At 52.4% G+C, this 20366-nt stretch overlaps 1 protein-coding gene across 5 annotated transcripts in view; it reads right to left on the bottom strand.

Annotated features, from left to right (window-relative positions):
- CD82 (CD82 molecule) overlaps positions 1 to 20366 on the bottom strand; it is a 48024-nt gene that overhangs the window by 4570 nt on the left and 23088 nt on the right. For all 5 annotated transcript variants that reach the window (XM_023509428.1, XM_023509427.1, XM_012803875.2 and 2 more), the window contains exons 2-5: positions 16618 to 16700; positions 11762 to 11834; positions 7015 to 7139; positions 6757 to 6831 (exon numbers count right to left, since the gene is read on the bottom strand). In XM_023509428.1, coding sequence (XP_023365196.1) covers positions 6757 to 6831; positions 7015 to 7139; positions 11762 to 11834; positions 16618 to 16680 — 336 coding nt within the window. In that variant the 5' untranslated portion in view covers positions 16681 to 16700. The remainder of the gene's footprint in view (positions 1 to 6756; positions 6832 to 7014; positions 7140 to 11761; positions 11835 to 16617; positions 16701 to 20366) is intronic.

Below are 20366 nucleotides of genomic sequence, written 5' to 3'. Positions count from 1 at the left end.
TAAACACCCATGTTTTCCCACGTCACTGCTGAAAACTTTCTCCTGGCCCTCCCCACTCTCAGGAAAAACCCCTACATCTTCTCAATGGCCCACAAGGCCCTACACCTTTTGTCCCTGCTCTTCCAAGGCCCCATTTCCTCTGTTCTTATCCCCTGTGCTTCAGTTGCACAGGTATCCTTGTTGTCTCCATGCCAGGCATGCTCCTGCCTCAGGGCCTTTGCACTTGCTGTTCCCTCTGCTCTTCCCAAAGATATTAGTATGTCTTACTCCTCTGCTTCTTACAAAGTTCTGCTCAGATGTCAGAAATGCCTTCCAGGACCATTCTATAAAATATCAGCCCTCTCCATCCCCTTCCCCACCAACCTTAGACCACCCCTCATCCAGCAAGGGTGAGCATGCCATGAGTTTTTCTTCAAAGCACTGATGTTCAAGCTCATTGGTGTTCATGCTCACTAGCGTGTCAGCTCCGTGGGGGAAGGGACCGAATCTGGCTTGTTTGCTACAGACAGAGACAAATACACCAGAGTCCCAGTGGCTAGTGGGAAGCCCAGCACAGAGCCGGTGTGCAGAGCACAGAATAACAAATGTGTGTGTCACACTAAAGCCGTACTCATGCACCCTTCAGGTTAAGCTTCATGCCTCACAGAGAGCAGGGCCATTCTAACCCATCTGACAGGGAAGGAGGGACAGAGAGGGAGAGCTCGGCCACCTTCCTTTTGGCATGGATTGGGGTGTAGCCTCTCAGATCAGGTTCCCAAGACTGCATGGCAGACAGACACCTGGAGGGGGCCCCAAGATAGGCGGGCCTGGAGCCTTAGCTGGTCAAATGGGCCTCCTTCCCCCTACCCACACCCCTCAGCCAGCAGCACCAGTTGGAGTGTGAGGTCTAGGTCTGCTGCCTCTCTGTGACCTCGCCACATGTCCTGGGCTCCATAGAATCTACACCTTCACTGTGCTGGCCCCCTACTCTGATCAGGAATTCAGGGTCCCTTGTGGTGGTAGAGCAAGGCCCTGCTTTTCACTGGCCCCATAGAGAGAATGCTGATGGGCAAAGAAGACCTGTGAGGGCTTCAGGGAACACAAGGATTTGGCTCCTGGGACCTGAAGAGGATCCCGCTACAGCAGAGACTCAGGAACACATCAGCTGTGCTCAGGGAGACAAACCTGAGACCAGCCTCGCAGGCTGAGGAGGGGGGCTCCCTCAGCCAGGACACCTGGCTCCAGGTGGGAGTGGGGACCTCTGAGAGCCAGCCCAGCCTGGCCTCACTTGGCCTCTCTGGGGACCTTGCCCTGAGGCCTTCCTGGGCACACAGCACAGATATGGCCAGTTGGGGTCACCTGTTGTTGCTGTAGTGAGCCTCAGGGTAAGCAACGCCAGGGGGCAGGGAGGTCAAGGTGAAGGCCACATACCTGTCCCCCTTGGTTCCTGAGAAAGAGGAAGTGAGAGCAGAGGGACAGGTGTTCCAGGCAGGGATCTCAGGGCCTGGCTCTAAGGGAACACTGTGAGTGGGGCGGCCCTCATAGGCTGTTCTCAGAAGACTCAGTACATCCCATGGGCCTGGACCCATGGTCCTGGCTCCCTGCACACACCCTCAACAAACACTGGGAAACCAGCCCCCTAGGGCTGCTCTCCACACTCCTGCCACGTGGTGAAGTTCTTAGCATCACACTTTAAAAAACAAAAATACCCCACCTTGAACAGAGTTCTACAATTTACAAAGCTTTCCTGTCAGTAATTAATCACAATACTTAATAGTGGCTTCACTTTCATCAAATGCTTACTATGCACCAGGCGCTGTGGTGAGCGCTTTTAATGTACCATGTCAATTTTACTGCTCACAGCAGATCTAGGGCCTAGGTATTGACCCTATTCCCTCATTACAGAGACTCAGAAAACAAGCCCAGACAGGGTAATTAACTTGCCAGGGTTATATAGCCAACACATGGAAGAACTGAGGTTTGGATCCAGGCTTGATCCAAGTTTTTACCCACTAAGCTTATCAGCACTGAAACCACACTGCCATACCTGAAGTAGATCAGAGCAGTTTTAACGGAGGCTCAGAAAAGCTAAATGACTTGTCCAAGTCACACAGCGGGCTGTCTGCCTGCAGATGTTAGGTCTTTCTGTCTGACCCCTCAGCTCCACCCCGGCCCCCAGTAGGTGGACAAACCCTGTGGCATGAGGGATGGGGGTCCCCAGAAGCATCTGTGCAGAAAGCCACCTCTCCCACATCCTTCCCCACCTACCAAGCTCCCTCTCAACAGACCGCCCTCGGACTCTATTTATACCCTGTGCAGTTGCCACAACGGCCTGGACTTCCCTGTTTCCGTCCCCTAAAATGAGAAGGTAACGGAAGCCGGGTGGTTTCCACCGAGTCGGGGTGGTTTCCATGGAAACACCACATCATCCTCCAGTGCAGAATGTGGCTGAGGGACACAGCTGGACCACAGGGACTGCTTCAGCTCAGAGCTGATACTCTGGGACCTGAATGCCCAGGAGTCTGATAGCCCAGAGAGGTCACCCTGGCCACCAGGTAGCTACCGAGGCAAAAGAGCAGAGTGGCATGAGCAGACGTCATGATTTCACTACAGCCCTGTGGGGGCTGCTCGGCTGTTTCCGCCGGCCCTGTGCCCGTTCTCTTTCTCCTAAAATAGCAGTCCTGTTCCTTGGGGATAACCACTCCTCAATCAATCCATAGCTGGGGGAGGCCCTGCTACCATGGACTGTCCACACCCTGGGCATGATGACTGGCTCAGGGATGGGCTCTGCTCACTAAACAGAGTCTGGATAAACAATCATATGAGGCTCCTAACTTGGCACCCAAATCCAGGTCCCCGCAGCCCTTGCTGGTACGAAGGGCTGACAACAGGAACAGCTGTCGTGTACTGAGCTGTTACCAGGCACTAACGAGGTTAATAACGGTGGCAGGACTAATAAACACTTAAAATGCTGCCAGCAACATCTGCTTGGTCCAGGGGCACAGTATGCCCTTCCCATATGCTAGCACTCTCCATCTTTGCCACAGGGCTACGGGGCAGCCCCTGGGGGCCCCAGCACTGAGAAGTATTCAGGGTTTAGAAAGCATCCTGCCATCACTCAGATTCATACTTCCTGAGGGGCATCTGAGTGGGAAAAGGCAGCAAAGACTAGAAACAGCTCCTTCCACTCAGATTCTGTTTTATCAGCAAATGAGTTTCTAGCACGACTTTTGGTTTTCAGAGCATTTTTCTGGATTTCAGAATTACAGATAAGGAGCAGTGGGCCTGTAGCATTACTACCAAATGAGGAAACCGAGGCATGGGGAGGCTTCGTAACTTGCTCAAGATCTCAGAAAAAGGCTCGGTGCCTGTGGCTCAAGTGGCTAAGGCACTAGCCACATACACCTAAGGTGGCGGGTTCAAATGCCACCCGGGCCCGCCAAACAACAATGATGGCTGCAACCAAAAAAAAATAGCCAGGCATTGTGGTGGGCGCCTGTGGTCCCAGCTACTTGGGAGGCAGAGGCAGGAGACTCACTTGAGCCCAGGAGTTGGAGGTTGCTGTGAGCTATGCCACGGCACTCTACCCAGGGGGACGGCTTGAGGCTCTGTCTCAAAAAAAAAAAGATCTCAGAAAAAGTGGTTCTGGAGTGAAGGCCGTAGGCCACCTCTCTATACCTTAAGTGTCAAAATCCGTTCCTCCTTCAAAGTTAGGCAGGGGCAGAGGCAGGGGCAGTGGTTAGGCAGGTTTATTATTCTCAATTTAAAGCGGAGCCCAAGGCTGGAGAGGCCATGTGCCTTGCCCAGGACCTCCAGCCTCCTCATCGCTGCCCTGGGGACAGTGGCTGCAGGAGTAGGGGCAGGAAGGAAAGCCCTGGAGAACACCATAGGGGCAGCCCAGTGGCCCATCTCCTTTCAAAAGGCCTTTATCCTGGAGACTCAAACAAGTCCCACCTCCCCAGCTGGGCCCATTTGCAGGAATAAACACCATTAAGGGTATGTTTAGTCTTCGCTGAAATTTACAATGTGCTGGGAAAGAAAAAAATAAATCATTCATTCCAACTCAGGCAATATAGTGGCACCAGAACTTCCCCAGGAAATTTCCAGGCAGTCTGGAATGAGGAGGGGGGGGTGAGGTGTAGAGCCTGGTGGAAGATGGGAAAGATAGGGGAGGGGATGGGAAGGTACGACATGCAGAGTCTGGACTGGAGTCAGAAGGCCCTATTCTCCATGTAAGTCCTGTCCTGGGGCTGGTGGGACACTCTGAGGCTTAGCTTGTTTGTCATTGTCAGCTAGGCAGAGACTCTACCAGCCCCTTGGAGCAGCGTGGTGTGGAGGGAGGCACTGGCTATGGGTCAGAAGGATCCAGAAGGACACCTCATTCTGATGCATCAGAACTGTATATGACCACAGCCAAAAGTCACTCTGCTTTTCTGGCCCTCAGTTTCTTAAAATGGAAAATGCTTATAAAATTGAAATGTGTGCTTCAGCCCACATCTCTAGCTCAGTTCCTGGCACATGGTTGGTGCCTACCCAGTGGGTGTCATTTTTATTACCGTGGGATGGTAGCTCTCAGGAGGTGAGAAGGTAGACTGCCTGAGACCCTGACAGAGGCAACCAGCTTCTGAGTCATAGGAACCAGCTTACTGGGATCTGGTTCTAATCTACCCTGATCCAGCCCCAGGTACCCTGGGGCAGAAATAAGATCTGATCCTACAATCTTTTTGCTAGGAAAGAAATTTCCCTCCCCTAATAACTGACTTCCTGTTTCATAGCCAAATGAGCTTCCTTTCACCTACTGAATCCACTATTTCCCCTTTTGCCTTGACTGCCAGAAAGCTCAGTACTCAAGTTAAATCTAGTTAAATCTAGGCTGCCAAGAGTATCTTAGCCTCTGTTTTCAGGAACAATGGTCTTCCTCCCTCAGTGTATGTTCTGTGCTCTCTCTTGCTATCTCATTTTGATTTTAGTTACCCTGTGCCTATGATGGGAACCAGTTCCAATTCTCCTAGGAAATAAGTTGGGTGCAAATTATAAAAAGGTAGAACAGATTCAGGTTGCACTACCACAATGAAAATTTAGAAGCCAGGCTGCCGAGGCTCTGCCCCTTATGCCTGCAGGAGCTTGGGCAAGCTGCTTGATCTCCCTAAACCTCAGCTTCCACATCTCAAAATGGGGGTATCAATACCCACAATCTCACAGGACCCTTCATATAATTAAATATACGTTCAGAGCACTTAGAGTGAGGCTTGCTCTAAGTTCTATTAAGCGCCAATTTTTGATGTTAATATAATGTTTTCTCAACCTCCTTTTAAGAGGGATCTGAGGCAACTTGACCTTCCAGTGGTAAAATTCAGGAGTCCATCTGGCCGCTAGCTCTGGCCCCTCCACTGCTGGAAATGGGCTGGTAGCAATGGAGGGAAACTGGGCCCCAGGGCTCAGTTGGGACATGGCCCATGTGCAGCAGGTTCTGGGGAAAGGTAAATGCCAGCTTTGGAGCCAGAGAGCCTTAGCCCTTTGTCTGCAGGATGGGGATCCTCACATGACCTCAAGAGAGCCTAGTAAGGGTCAGTGAGAGCATGAAAATAAGCAGCCAATGTTGTACTTGGTATATGATGCCCGTCAAATCACGTGTAGCAATAGTAGGGCTCACAGTCACTATTACTGATGTTGTTCTGTGAGTCACCTCTGGGCATCTGCTTCTCCATCTGTCAACATAAAACTTAACCTGCTGAGCCACTGTGAGCACAAAATAATGTATATACAGCTTCTAGGAGATACCATGTACACAGAGTAGGTGCTCCATATGTGATAACTGTGATGGTCACAATTGACTGTCTTACCCAACAGCCAGTTCCAACTCCTTCCTCTCTTGTGTCTCTGTCTTCAGAATCTGAGAGCTGGATGCTCACCTTCTCAGCCTCCCTTGCAGACAGGGGTGCCTCTGTAACCCAGCCTGGGCAGGGCTGTTGGAGGGCTTGCTTTTCTGATTTAAAAAGATGGTTATGGCTGGCACTGCCCACTTTCCTTCTGACCACAGAGTATAGATGTTGTCCCTGGTGCTATGGCAGCCATTTTGTAACCATGAGGCAAGGGTGCATAATGCAGAAAAGCCATCACTGTGAGGATGCTGGACAGAGGCCAGAACCAGGTCTCTGAGCTTCCAAACTACACTCTGACCAAGTCAACAACAGATGCCTCTAGAGTTAAAGCCACAGTAAGCCTGATTTTCTATTTCTGAAAGCTGAACACCTCCCTCTGACACAGAACTGATGATTTTTATCAATATTCTCCTCATGGGCCTCATCTCTGGAGGACTTAATATTTGCTAAAGTATCTTAATAAGAAGAATGACAAACATTTATCGAGTGCTTATGGTGCTCCACACTGTGCTAAGTGTTTTACTAAGTCAGACTCTTGAAGAGTCCTTGCAACCACCCAAGGGTGAAGTGGTACTGTTATCCAGTTTTACAGATGGAGAAACAGGCGCACAAAGGCAAGCAACTTGCCCAAGGCTGCACAGCTGGAAAGTGTGAGTGGCGGTGGGGGTGTCGAACAACCAAGAGTCAGGCATGGCAGAGATCCTGCCCGCACCTGTCGCTTCCTCCTCTGACATTCAGGTTCACAAAACCAGCAGTCAATGAGTCTGTCTCTGGCACCCACTGGGTCTGTCTATGACAACTGAGAGGCTTCTTGTCCAGCACTGACACCCAGGGTCTGTCCCCCAGGTGACCAGTCCGGTCCAGTGAGGGGCGGGGGGAGGAAGAGGGAGCTTACCTTGCCCATGTTGAGGTAGAAGAGGATCCCGGCAGTCACCTGGGCAATGAGGATCAGAAGAAGGAAGGCAAAGTACTGCGGACACAGAGCAGGCCAAGCGTCAGACATGACCCCACCAGCTGCACCCATCCCACTCGTCCTACATGTTCTTTGCCCAAAGTCTGGGCAAGCACAGTGCTCAGGCCTGCTTGGCTGGGTAAGGGTGCGGGCAGGCAGTGGCTGAGGGGGGGGGGGCGGTGGGCAGGGTGTCATACTCACCAGCCCCAGCAGGCAGCGGACCTCATTGACGGCACCGATGCAGCCCAGGAAGCCCATGAGCATGGTGACTGCTCCCACACCAATGAAGATGTAGGCCCCCACATTGAGGGAGCTGGAAGAGGTCTCTAGGGGAGAGGCAGGAGAAGGGCATCCACTCAAAAAGTACAAAATCATTAGGTACAAAATCAGTGGGCCCAGCAGGTGCACACGCCTGGCCTAACCATCTGGTGTGCTCCCCAATCCGTTCTTTGGAGCCAGGGTGCTGGGGTCAGCCATGTTTCCATGCTAGCCCCTCATCCCTCTTTGGAAGCCTCCTTAGCTGGGTGTCCCCCTCCTCGATGGAAAATTGCAGCCCTCTTCCTGATCCAGCCCACCTTCCATCCCTGCTTTACTATTTCTCCTTAGCACTTGGGAGGACTGAAGACTCTATTTTACTGATTTTTCTTGCTCATTGTCTGCCCCCACCCCAGGAAGGCGAGCTGCACCAGGGCAGGGGCTTCAGTTTATTCCTGCTGAGCCCTGAGCTCACAGAGCAGCACCTGGCCCAGTGAGGTGCTGCCTACAGTGAATGAACATCAGCAGAACTGACCGACAACCAGCCTGTTACAATTCCAGGCTGATGTTTGCTCTTCCTGCTTTTGTGTCCATATAATCACAAACCCCAGCCTCTCTTGCCATGATCAGGGTCTTCACACATGTTACCCCTACCACAGACATAACCCTGCCTGGCAGGCACTAGCATGGCCATTTCCCAGAGGAGGAAACTGAGGCTCAGAAAGGTACATGGGCAGGGGCCAGAGCTGGGATTTGGAAATATGCAACCCTCCAATGCTATGCTTTTTCCTCTGATGCTGTGACACTCACCCTTTCACTCAGCCAACAGAGACTTACTGCGTGCCCACCTCGTGCTGGGCACTGCAGCCCTTGCTGGGGACACAGAAGTGAGGCTGACAAGGTCTGACATTTGGCATGGGGTTGGGAAGATACCTACATAATACAAGCTTTCCAGTTGTATTAGGGGCCAGGAAGATACTGAAGCTGCTAACAGTGCAGAGAAGGACGGGGCACGGGCGGGGGGTGTGTGTGTCGGGGGGTGGTCAGGAAAGCTGGCCTGAGCAGGTGCTGCTGGAACTGAGACATGAACGGAGAAGTTAACAAGTGGAGACCCAGGGAGAAGCACGCCACGGTGGGCACAGCAGGTACAAAGGGCTACAGAGGGAGTGGGCTCAGTGCATTTGAGGAGTGGAAAGAAGACGAGGAAGAATGTGCCCGGAGTGAGAGAGAGAGCAGTGCAGTAGGCAAGGAGGATGCTCGGGGCTCTCAGGGAGGGGCCTGAGAGCCAAGATCCTCTTCACAGTGGGTGGAGGTCAGAACCCCTGTCAGGCCACACGACCAGCATTTCCTGAGAAGCTCAACTGACTGCACAGGGCAAAGCCCATGTTGTCCCCAGCTCACAGGTATGAGACACGCTCTTCCCCCAGTGCTCTGGGAGACCAGGCATTGTTTCCAGAAGGCTGGAGAACAGTGCAGGTCAGGGAAAGCTCCTAGGAGCATAGATCCCCACCTCCATCAAAATTGGACAAAGACTCTTTCAGTAGAAGGCCAAGAATCTTAATTTTTAACCTGCTCCCCAGGGAAGACCCTTGTCGCAGGGAGAACACAGTCCTGGAAAGCTATGACCCCTGGGAACCTCAGAGAAGTGGAGGGCCCTACCTTGGCCTCACTGGGTATTAGCACCCTTAACATATAAATACAAAGCTAGAGGGTGGGTGGCTACAGGATCCAGTTCCACTTCCTGGTCACAAAATGTTCTGGAGCTCAGAAAGAGCTCTGGCTCACCCACCCCACTCTTAGACCATCCCTGCCCAGCTCCCATAAAGCCAGGCCAAGCCCCCACAGGGTGAGTGTGGGGGCCTCTGCAGCCCAGCCTGGCCTTCTCCCACCAGGTCCCTTGGCTCTCAGCTCTCAGTGTGGGCAGGGAGAGGCCATCGGTTCCACTTTTCCTAAACTTCCTGGGTTTGGCTTCCAACAATTCCTCCCAGTGACTACTCCCAGAAAAAAGAAACTGGCACTGCCCAGAAAGCCCCTGTGTGCCAGCCGCAAACAAGGCCCTTTATCCAGATCATCCTACTTAATTTCAGCAGCAGCCCTCTGAGGCTGCTTTCACATCCCACTTTGTCTGCAGGGACCCTGAGGCTCAGAGAGGCTAAGAGGCTGCGAGATGCCCAGCAGGCCAGGCCCAGACCCCAACTCAGGGCCCATAGCTGAGGCCAGCTGAGTTGTGAGGTCTCCACTTCTCAGAACATTTCACTCATAGTAGTCTCTGTCCACGTCCGGGGTCCCAGGCATACCCCAAATCTGAGCAACCTTAGGAAGAGGGCAAGTCTATGTCCCACGGTAGCCCATCCACTGTGCGCCAGAACAACCCTTCAATCCTCCTGGGCCTGGCAGGGACTAGGGAGTGGCCCAAACTGAGAGGGGCTAGGGGCTAAGAGAAGTGGGTTTCCACCCCAGCTGTGCTGCTAACATGCTCCCACCCAGGCAAACCATTTCTGTTTTTTAGTTCCTATAAAATGGGACTAAGTCCTGCTTCTTCAAGTTGTTATAAAGATTAAAATAGTATTTTAGAACTTAAACAGTTGCCTATGCACTATTTACTAGGAGCGGTCCTAAGCTCCTTCCAGATAGAAATGGAGGATTTAACTTCCCACGGTAACCTTATGAGGCACATTCTATTATTATTGCTATTTTGTGAGTGAGGAGGCAAAGAGAGGTGAAGTAACATCCCCAGAGTCACAGTAATGGGCAACACAGACATGACTTGAACCCCAGTGGTCTGGGTCGAGTTTACTTTTCACCAAGGTACTAGCCAGTGGCATACTGCAGAGCCACTGATACGGGGGTCAAAGCATGGGCTGGGGCACCAGGCCACTTGGTCTGCATCCCAGCTGCCCTACCTGCTAGCTGTGTGCCCCTGGATAAATTGCTTTAGCTCCCCTGAAAATCGAGACTAGTAATGCCCAGCCCCATGACTCGCAGTGGCAACTCACAGGTAAGGAAAGTGTGTGTCGCACGTAACGGGTCAGGGGCCCTGGTTCCCGGCTCTGACCTTTGCTGGCTGTGTGTCTTGTCAACACATTCTCCACTACCTCCAGCCTCAGTTTATCCAAGTGCATAGTAACTGGGTTCCAAATCAGAGCTTCTGAACCCCTGCCACCTAGGGAATCACCTGGGGAAATTTTGACAAACACCAGCACTCAGGCCCCCACCTGCACTAAGGGAGTCAGGTCCCTTGGAGTGAGAGGGGCTCATAGTATTTGCAAAAAGCACCTCTGCTGCACCAAGTAAGCCTTTGAGGTCTGGCCAGATTCTCAGACCTAAACAGGAAGGCGGCTGGGGTTACAGCAGGACACCCCCATCCCAGTCCTGGGGCAGAGCACAGAGGGCAGAAATGCAGGTAGATGGGCTGGGCCTCTAGACTTTGCCCTGGGGCGTAGTGCCTGCTGGGTGTGGGTGATGGCCCAGGAAGGGGGGGCCTATTCCTAATCAAGGCTGAGGGTGTGTCCCATGTTGGAAAGGCATGGGGAGCATGGGTCCCCCACCCACCCTAACCCCAGAAGAGGCAGGAACTGATAGCCCAGGGTACATCGGATGTGGCTAGAGGGTGGATCATCCTTGTTTCCCAACTCAGTGGGGAGGCCCAGGCCCCTAGGGGCGAGGGTGACAGATGTGGTCCCTCCATCACCACATCCTAGCCAGGTTCCGTTTTATTCAAATCAAGCAGCTGCCATGGGCCAGAGTCCAAAGCAGCTGCCTTGGGCAGCTGCTGGGAGGGGAAGTGCGCCAAGGCCGCACTCAGTGACGAGCAGGCACAGCTGTGCTCCTCGGAGCCTCTGCTAGGCTCCCCCACCCCAGGCAGCTCCCATGGGGTCAGCACAGCAAGTCCAGAAGGCTTCCTGGAGGAAGCTAAGTAGATGCAGAGGGCCTGTGATCCATGTTAGAAATGCCTCGGGCTCCTTGCCTCCAGCCTCTAAAGAGAGAGAGGGGGCTTCCACAATGAGGCTCACCCTGGCATGTACTTCATTTAGGACCAAAGCTCTAGGGGTTTGATCCAGCAAGTGACTTAACTTCTCTGAGCCTCTGCGTCTCCATTGATAAGGCAGGAATAGAATATTATCTACGTTACAGGGCTTTTGTGGGATTAAGACCATTGATACATGCAAATGCTTGTAACAGGACAAGCCTGATAAAGGGCAGCTGTGCCCAGTCCCCTGCTCATGGCACACCTGCCTGACCTTCCTAGCACTGCTTGGTTCACAGCAGGTGCTTTGGCCAGAACCTGAAAATCTACCTTCTCTGGCTCTCCCCTACATCTCTCTGAAATGGGAAGGGGTGTGACTGATGCCCATATTCGGCTGAATGGGCAAATGAAGAAACAGAATTTAAGAGGCTTTCCCAAGGTCAGGGCCAAGGGAAGGGGCCAGGAAGGGAAACAAGCCTCCCTCATCCCCCAGTGTTCTCCAGACAACAGCAGCTTTGTTTGGGGAAGAACAAAAAATTTCTTCTGGAAACCCCTGCCTCGGGGACCCATGGTGCAGTGGTCAGCAACAGGACCTGGCTGAGTTCCTGAGGTTAGCTGGAAAAACGACAGGCATTGAAGCTAAAGTACTGGTAAGATGGCTTTGCCCACAGCCCTGATCCTCCCCTCTATAGTGGGTCGGAGTATGGGGAAGCAGAGGGTCCTTACTCAGGACGGAGATGAAACTGCTCCTGTCGGCCAGGATCCACACCCCAAAGCCTAGGATCACTGCGCCCAGGATCTGGAAGGAGAAGGGGACAGTTAATGGGGATCCCAGGAGCAGGGGGGTTGAGAGCCCCTCCCCAGCTATGCCTGTGGCCCAGGCCAAGAAGGGAAGGGTTAGGGGGACACAGAGGGAGCCACCCTCTCCTTCTCTAGCCCAGCAATGTCAAGATGACCTTAGGGCCCAAACCCTCAATCTGGATGGCAGGCCCACATGTTGGGGATCCCTCCTGCCTCCTCTCCCCCCTCACCACACAAGGTTCCACCCCAGTTTCCTGGTGTAGCCTGCTACTAGGGCACCTTTCTTGTGCCTACACCTCTCTTCCAGCCTGGGGGTTTCCCTAAGAAGCCGTGGTCTGGGGAAGACTCTCCATAGACTTGAACATCAAAGCTCACCTTGACTTTGGGTCTTGGTGACAGGAGATATCCTTACTCCCCTCAGTGTATAAAGGGGCTCGCCCCCATTCTGTGGCGACCACTGCCATCTGAACAGCCATTCCCACTAGCCTTTCTGCTGTGTTCATTTCTCTAGCTCAACTGTGAGCTCCTGAGGGCAGGATTGTATCCCTGGAAGTCCCATAATGCTAGACAGCTGAAGGAAGGAACGAGCTCATGAACCAAACTGCACAGACACAGGTTAGAAAGAAGAATGAAGGGGGGGGTGACTGAGAGTGACAAATCCCAGGCCCAGGGATTCTCTGCTTTCTCCCCCCCCCTCAGTGGGGCCCACAACCTGAGCTCACCTCCCCAGGTGGAGTCTCAGCCAAGATTCACCTTTCTACAAAGCTGGCTAAGGTCAGGGAAGTCTCTAGCCTGAGCAAAGGCATAGATTCTCTTTGAGGCTGGGCTACTATGTCACTGCACAGAGCTGGATGTTACCTGGGGCCTAGATCGGGCCCACCTGCTAGATAACACATCTCCAGGATCTCGTGTCTTTCACCAGCCCTAGGTTCCCATCTTGGCCACCACCCTATAATCCCAGGTTCAAGGCCAGCAGCCACCAGAGAACCCTCAGTGGCCCCAAGGTACACAGCATCCTTGTTCTGTTGCTATCAAAGACCAGAGCCAGGACCAGAGTCAGGTAAAAGGACACGAAAAACTCAATAAACAAGATAAGTAACATTTTGCAGAAATACTTTAAAAATTAAGGCAGAAGATCCAAGATGAATTAACGATTAAACTTTGAAGTAAAGTTTGCACAGGGTCAGCACTGTTGCTTTTCCTTTTGTCCTGGCCCCTCAGTGGCTCAGTGGGGCACCACCTCTCCTGCTGCATCTCCCTCCCAGCCACCATAGAGACCACTGCAGCGGATGACCATAGCCATGAGGGTGTGGTGGCCTCCTCCTCACCTTTGTCCTCCATCTTCTACCAGACTCATCATTGAGGTATCCTCTCTCCTAGTGAGATGGGCCCTGCCAGCTATCCTCATTTCATACATGGGGAAACTGAGGCCCTGAAACCACCATTAGGGAACTGGAAGCCAGATAGTAGTAGGTGAGTGCAGGGATACTTGGGATCTGTCCTGGGCCTAAGCCCAAAGAGCCAGTCTCTGAGGACAGGAAGGTGGCTAAGACACTGGGTGGGGGAAGGGTCCTCCTGAGGGTAGGGCCCATCTGAGTCTACATAGCTGGGAGAAAAGGGGGTTTTCCAGGACTTGGGATTTTGTTCCCAGAGACTCATTGCAGCCCTGTCCCTCCCCACCTCCCAGCACAGCTGGACAAGGGCCAGTCCTCATTTCCAGAGGGGGCCAGGAGGGAGCACAGTACCCGTCAAAAGGGAGTAGGGAGGCAGGGCAAAAAATCCCTTCTGGGCAAACATAATCTTAAGCAGATCAAAATTTCAGACAGCCCAGCTAGTTCCTCAACTCGCAAAGAGGGACCCAGAGAATGAAGTCCCTGGTGCTGTATATGCAGTCCCCTCTGTGGGTCTGATAACCACATCCTGACCATCGTGTGTGGCTGAACTAGTTGCTGGGCCATGGCCTACCAGAATGGGTGAGGCACAATGGCCCCCCTTCTCTGTGAGCCAAGCCTGGAGTACACCCCACATTGACTACCCCTAGGTTCCCCCCAACATCTGGGTGAGGCTCAGCCAGGAGCCAGGACTCACTGAGAATGCCCCTCCCCCAAGACAGCCACAGCATTGCGTTTTTTGGACCTGAGAAGAGTGGACAGGATAATTTGCCAGGGAGCCTGGGGCCTGGGGCCAGGAAGGCGTGCAGGCAACGATGTACTTGAACACACACGTGTAGGCGCGAGCATAATGGGCAGGTGCCAGCACACACAACAGCCACAGTGATCTTTCCAAACCATAAATCTGATCAGATAACCCCTTCCCAATGTGCATGACCCAGGCCAGAACTTCCCAAGGCCGGACAGTCTGGCCTGGAAAGGCACACTGCCCTGCCCCCACATTGGGCTTGTGCCCCTGCTCCCGGGATTCTCTCTCCCTGCCACATTCAAAACCCCAGGACCTCATCATCCTCTTTCCTAGGCTCATCCTTCATTCTGAGCTCCCCCACAACTCAATTCATAATCCACACGAGTAGCTTTAGACTGAAGCCCACTGTCCCCTAGGACATAAGCCCTGTAATGTAGCCACCAGGGCTCTGCTGCGTGGATCTCTGAATACATGGAGGTGTCGGATACATGCTTGTAGATGGGTGAGTAAATGAATCAACACACACTGCCCCGTCCAAACCTTTTCTTTTGCTCTCCCCATCCTGTGACAAAAAGCTCTCCTGTTTCCACCTGATATCTGAAGGGGTTCCCAAGGGCCCTGGAATACAGATAGTTAACACCTGACCCCCTCCTGCCAGCCCCCAGGAGGCTCAGGGAAGGAGGCCAAGGCCTGGATGGCCCCAGACCAGCCTCCAAGCTCTGGCCAGAGAGCAGATTTTCCAGTCTCTGGTTCGGTGGGGCAGCCTGGGAGTAGGACAGGAAGGAACACTGTGGCCAAAACCATCAAACCCACCCCCTTTCTCTACTAGGTCTTTTGTGCCCACCCTACCACCCCCTACCTACTACTGTATGGAGGGAAGTTTCTACACCCCTGAAACCTGAGCCCCTCTACCTCCTAAGCCAGTACCTAGACCCTTCTCTCTAGACCCAAAAGCCCCTTGGGATAGAGCTGCAGTATTCAGCTCCCACCCCCAGTCCCAGCCTGTGCGCCCTTTATGCTGGGTCTCAGCCCAGACACCAAGTGTCTGCCAGGGAAGGCTTGGCTTTGCCTGCAGGAGCAGCTGCTTCCCAGGGTCCTGGGCCAGCTGGGAGGGACCTAACCATCAAGCTGGGAAAGCCTGGGTCCTGCCTGGGGTGGGTTCCAAGCCTGGCTGCCATGAGCAGAGGCCCTCAGCCACTGTGGGGCCTCAGAATGGTCCTCGAGGAAGGAGCTGGGGCCAGGGCCAGGGGAGACTAACAACAGGGAAGGCAGCACCAGGGCTGCTGTGTGTGTGAGTGTGTGCACACGTGTATGTATCTGTGCACTGGGTTAAAGTTATGGAGGGTAATTTAGGAAGATTCTTTTTTTCTTTTGTGATCTTTTAAAAAAAATTATAAATAGTAAGGGGTATAAGTACAGTTTTATTAACATGAACATATTTTTTAGTGGTGATATCTAGACTATTAGTGGAACCATCACCCAAATAATGTACATTGTACCTGCCAGGTTAGAATGATTCTTTTTTTTTTCTTTTTTTGAGACAGAGTCTCAAGCTGTTGCCCTGGGTAGAGTCTCAAGCGGTCGCCCTGTTGCCATGGCATCATAGCTCACAGCAAACTCAAACTCTTGGGCTTAAGCAATTCTCTTGCCTTAGCCACCCAAGCAGCTGGGACTATAGGTGCCCACCACAATGCCCAGCTAATTTTTCTTTTTTTGTCTTTTTCTTTTCTTTTTTTTACAGTTGTCATTGTTGTTTTAGCTGGCCTAGGCTGGGTTCGAACCTGCCAGCCTCAGTGTATGTGGCTGGCGCCCTACCCACTGAGCTATGGGCGCCACCAGAATGATTCTTTTATTTCCCAGAATTTTTTCTATAACTCTATGTAACTTGTAATGCAACCACCACCACCACCCCAGTGACACACAAGCAACTCCTACCTGCTGTAGAAAGTTTGGAAAGTACAGAGAAGCACAGAGAATAAAATAAAAATTCCCAGGAATCTCAACATTAACATTTAGAAGTATTTTCTTCTCTCAAAAATATTCATGTTTTTATGAAAATATATATATATATACACATACATTCTTAGAAATAAAATTGGATCATAATAAACATCGTATTGTATAACCTGATGTTTTAACAGTGTAGGGTGAGCAGACAACACAGAGAAGCCACAGCCCCCAACACCACTCTGGGGCTGGGAAGGCCACTCCAGGCAACTGTCACCCCCGTGCCCACTCACACACTCACTCACACATTCACACTCTCCTACACCGGCAACTCCAGCACAGGAGTCAGTCCATGGGGGCTGGGAGGTGCTCAGAATAAGACTAAAGACGTGACAAAAGGCGTCTCTCAACACTCTTGCTAATGAGTTAAAGGGATGGGGGTTTGGGGGATAGGGCTTCTATCTTGCCACACCCACCTCCAGCACTGACTGGCCCAGTCTTCAGGGGCTCCAGAGAGGAATCTAGAACTTTGCCACAGAGGCAACTGGAATGCCGGGAATCTCCTCACTGACCCCACATGACTCCACATGGGATAGTGTGTCCTTAGTCCCCACCAACCACCCCCTGGCCCTAGAGGGGCTCAGGCTGGGAGAAGAGTCTGCTGGAGCCGGGCGGGTGGCCCTGGCCATACTTACAAAGAAGAGCAAGTTGAAGAGGAAGAGAAAGTATTTGGTGACTTTGATGCAGGCTGACCCCATCCTGCTGGTCCTGGAGCTCCCTGGGGAGGAAAGAGAAGGCAGGCAGGTCAGTGAGGGGGGAAGCAATGCTGGTGGTGACTGGGACTCCTGGCCCCAGATCATCTCCAGTCACCCTCACAGTATACCCATAAGGTGGGTACAACACGGTCCCTGCTTTACAGAATGACCTGCCAAAAGCCACACAGCTAGGAAGTGTGGTCCTCTGAGCATTCTGGGCCATGGCTGCAAGGAGGGAAATTACATAGGGAAACTCTCACCTTCACCATCCAGGCTCTGAAAGTCTCCCAGACGGAGGTTAGGGATCAACTAATAGAGACCCAGAGGTGAGACCTGTGCTTGTCCCACAGAACTGCAGACTCCCTGTGGGGCTGGGAGCTGGGGGCTCGGGTCACAGAGGCTTTCTCAGAAAATAGGTGAGTGGCCCCATTTCCTACTACGAAGTGGATGAATGTGATGGTAGAACATCAACAAATACAGAAAAACAGAGATCCAGGAAGAATTGAACGTCACCCCGAAGATAAACATCACCATCAGTTTAACAGTTACACTTCCAGTGTATGTGGGTAACAAATGGTTTTAAACAAAATCAGGCCCATCCTGTATATACTGTTTTGAGGCCTGCTTTCTGGATTGTATATTCTATAATATACAATCTCTGAATGCTGATAAAATGTTCTTCTCCCACATAATTTTACACGTTGCCTAGGATTCCATCCTGTTAATCAGTACTTATTAACATTGGGGGGGGGGTCACAGACTCCCCCAGAAAAATTCATGTATGGGTTGTGTTTAGCAAATACATTCTGGGGATTCAGGATTCAGAGTGGGATTCAAAACCCACTCAGGAACTCCAATAACCCCAGTTGAAGTCCCAGATATAGCCATAGCACAGAATATTGAACCAATACTGTAAGATTGGACACATAGGTTGTTTCCAAGTTTTCACCGTCACCCCAGATGACACAAGTTGTGCTTCTGAGATGACACAAATCATGCTTGAGCATGCTGTCCCCTCCACTCCAAAAGATCCCAAGAGGGGGAAGACTCAGGGAGGAAGAGGGAAGCGGGGGGCTGGCTGCCCTCACCCCCTCCCTGAGGCAGACAACTCAGGAATGACAACCACCAGCTCTCAGGCCCTGTGGGGCAAAGGGAGCCAGCACCATGGGCAGCTGGGGCCAAGACAGCTGGCCTAAAGCAGCTGCATGGGCAGAGCTGTGTCAGGGGCGGGGGGTCAGGCAGAAGGCACCAGGCCCAGTTATGTTCTCCTTCCATGGAGGAGGAGGAGCAGGCCTCAGAGCAGAGGAAATGAGGCCCAAGACATGGGCTTCACCCCTCCTCCTCGTGTACCATGTGAAAGGCTGTCCCAAAGTCTTGCAAACTTCCTAGTCTACACGTAGACACACCCCCCCATCCTTTTCTGCTGTGCTAACACTCCAATAGTCTTCTATCATCCTTGCCCAGTGGGACTCAGCTTCCTCTTTACACATCTCCAGTGGTGGGGGAGGTGATTAACAGGGAGGGCTGAGAACCTCCCAAGGGGTCCAGTTCAGTTTTCTGGCAGCTTTGTTACAGAGAGTTTTCTTTAACTGCCTCTCTACAGGGCAGATTTCAGTACCGCATAGAGCAAAGCTGCCCAAAGAAAGAAAAGGCTGCCTGCACATTAGTGAACTCCCCGGCACGGCACGGTGTGAAGAAAGATTTATGAGCAGCACAGCAAGATTAGACTAAATGGCAAGAGCAAGTCTACCAGGGTCCAAAGCCTGGGTCTGGGAATTGAGAACTGCAGGGAGGGTGGTGACTGGGGAGGCAGGGAAGTCCAGCCTCTGCAACACCCCTCTAAGGTCTCCCCCAGACCCAGAGAGGAAAAAAACATGACTTCTCCAAGTCGGAGATCCAAGAGGCCCAAAGCCAGGCCTGGCAGGAGGAAGGCCTGCTGGGGCCGCACTGCCTCAGGAGGGCCATTGTTCCTCCTCTCTGCCTCCCAGCAGAGCGCCTGACATACCACAGGCACCTAAACAAAACAGCAAGAGAAGAGAGATTCTCTCCCAGAGTGAGGCATGTTTTTCTTTCCTACCACAGACCTGCTTTGCTTCAGCCTGGTGGGGTCTCACCTGACACAGGGCAGGCCCCAAAAGACAGGCCCAGCGCCCAGGCAGCAGAGACAGGCTCACTCCATCAGCACAGCCTTATCTGACTGTGGTCAAATAGCCATGCGACGGGCCGTTGGTGTCCCTGTGAAATTGGAGAGTTGTGGAAGGAGCCCTTTGGCAACCCCGCCTCAGACCCATTCTATGCACAGTTTCAGCAAGTTCAGGAAAGAGTTCTCTACACTTCCCAGTTCACGTGTCCTCCAGTCAGGATGGGGCTGCAGGGCAGCCTCACACAGGTAGGGTGTTCAGCGAAGAGCAGGTCTAAGAGAAGAGTAAATATGGGGGCTGTGGAGGGAGAAGCCCCTACAATCTGCACGGGCACCCTGGGGGGTGAGTACGCCCATCCTTGGTGAACCTGAGGCTCAGACAGGTCCAGTAACTTGCCCAAGTCACACAGCTCAGAAGTGGCAGTAGGTTCCAGAGTCCAAGTTATTTTCACTGTGAAACGCTCCATTCTGGACAGCAGACAAGACCAAAAAGGGATCTCTGGGGCTGACCTGAATTCCTCTGTCCAGATAGGCATGAGGGCAAAATGAGATGCTCACAGGTGCTCTGGTTTGGTGGGTAAGAGGCTGGAATGTATTGCCAAGGCCCCTGTGTAAGGCAGACGCAGCTGGGCAGGTATTCCCCTGATGTTCCAGACCCTGGGTAACCTGGCGGCTCCCTTGGCCACTCACACAGTTGTATCAAGCACTGGGCTAAGCCTTTTGGCACCCTCTGAGCCAATGGAGGCACAGAGGAGTGAAGGAATATGCCAAGGTCACCAATAGATGGACCAGCAAGGACTGGGCACAGACTGCTTGGCCCTCTAAACCACTTGTTCACCCATCCACTCCATCTCACCTAGGAGGCAGCTGGGTGGGTTCAGATACTGAGGCACCTTGACTGTCAGGCAGCACAGCCAATCAGGAAGGACCCAGAAGCTATCTGGGCATTGCCTGGGGGAGAAAATGATGTCTGGAACTGGAACCTGGTGTGGGCAGCTTGAGGGCATAGTGGCCAAAATACAGAATACAAGGTCTTTCTGCCCTGTGAGTATAGAAATTTCCACTTCACAGTCACAGTGGGGGTGAAGAACATTCTTTACGCTTGGCAGGAGGTTGGCTCAGCTTAGGCTGGGAACACATCCAGGGGACCCCATGACAGGGTGTGGCGTCAACTTCATGGAACCTCACAACCTCCACTAAACCCCAAGAAGACCCCAAACCTGGATTCAGAGGGGCTAGGTTTTATCTGGCTCCCATGCGGAGGTCTGAACCTTACCATCTCAATCACGAGCTAGAAACAAGGGTTGGTGTGGGCCAGGGGCCATGTAGCTGCAGCACATGGGCCAAATCCTGGCCCCCTGACTATTTTTTAAGAGCTAAGAACAGATTTCCCCTTTTTAAATAGATAGGAAAAAGTAAAAAGATAGGGTAATGCATAAAAGTGACATGGAACTCAAATTTCTGTGTCCATAGGTAAAGTTGTATGAGCACACAGCCATGCCCACTAGCTGAAAACGTTTACTATCTGGTTCTTTTTTTTTTTTTTTTT

The sequence above is a fragment of the Otolemur garnettii genome, unplaced genomic scaffold (assembly GCF_000181295.1).
Source record: "Otolemur garnettii isolate 467f Iridium unplaced genomic scaffold, OtoGar3 scaffold00001, whole genome shotgun sequence".
Lineage (NCBI taxonomy): Eukaryota > Metazoa > Chordata > Mammalia > Primates > Galagidae > Otolemur > Otolemur garnettii.
This window is presented reverse-complemented; position numbering and strand designations above follow the sequence as displayed.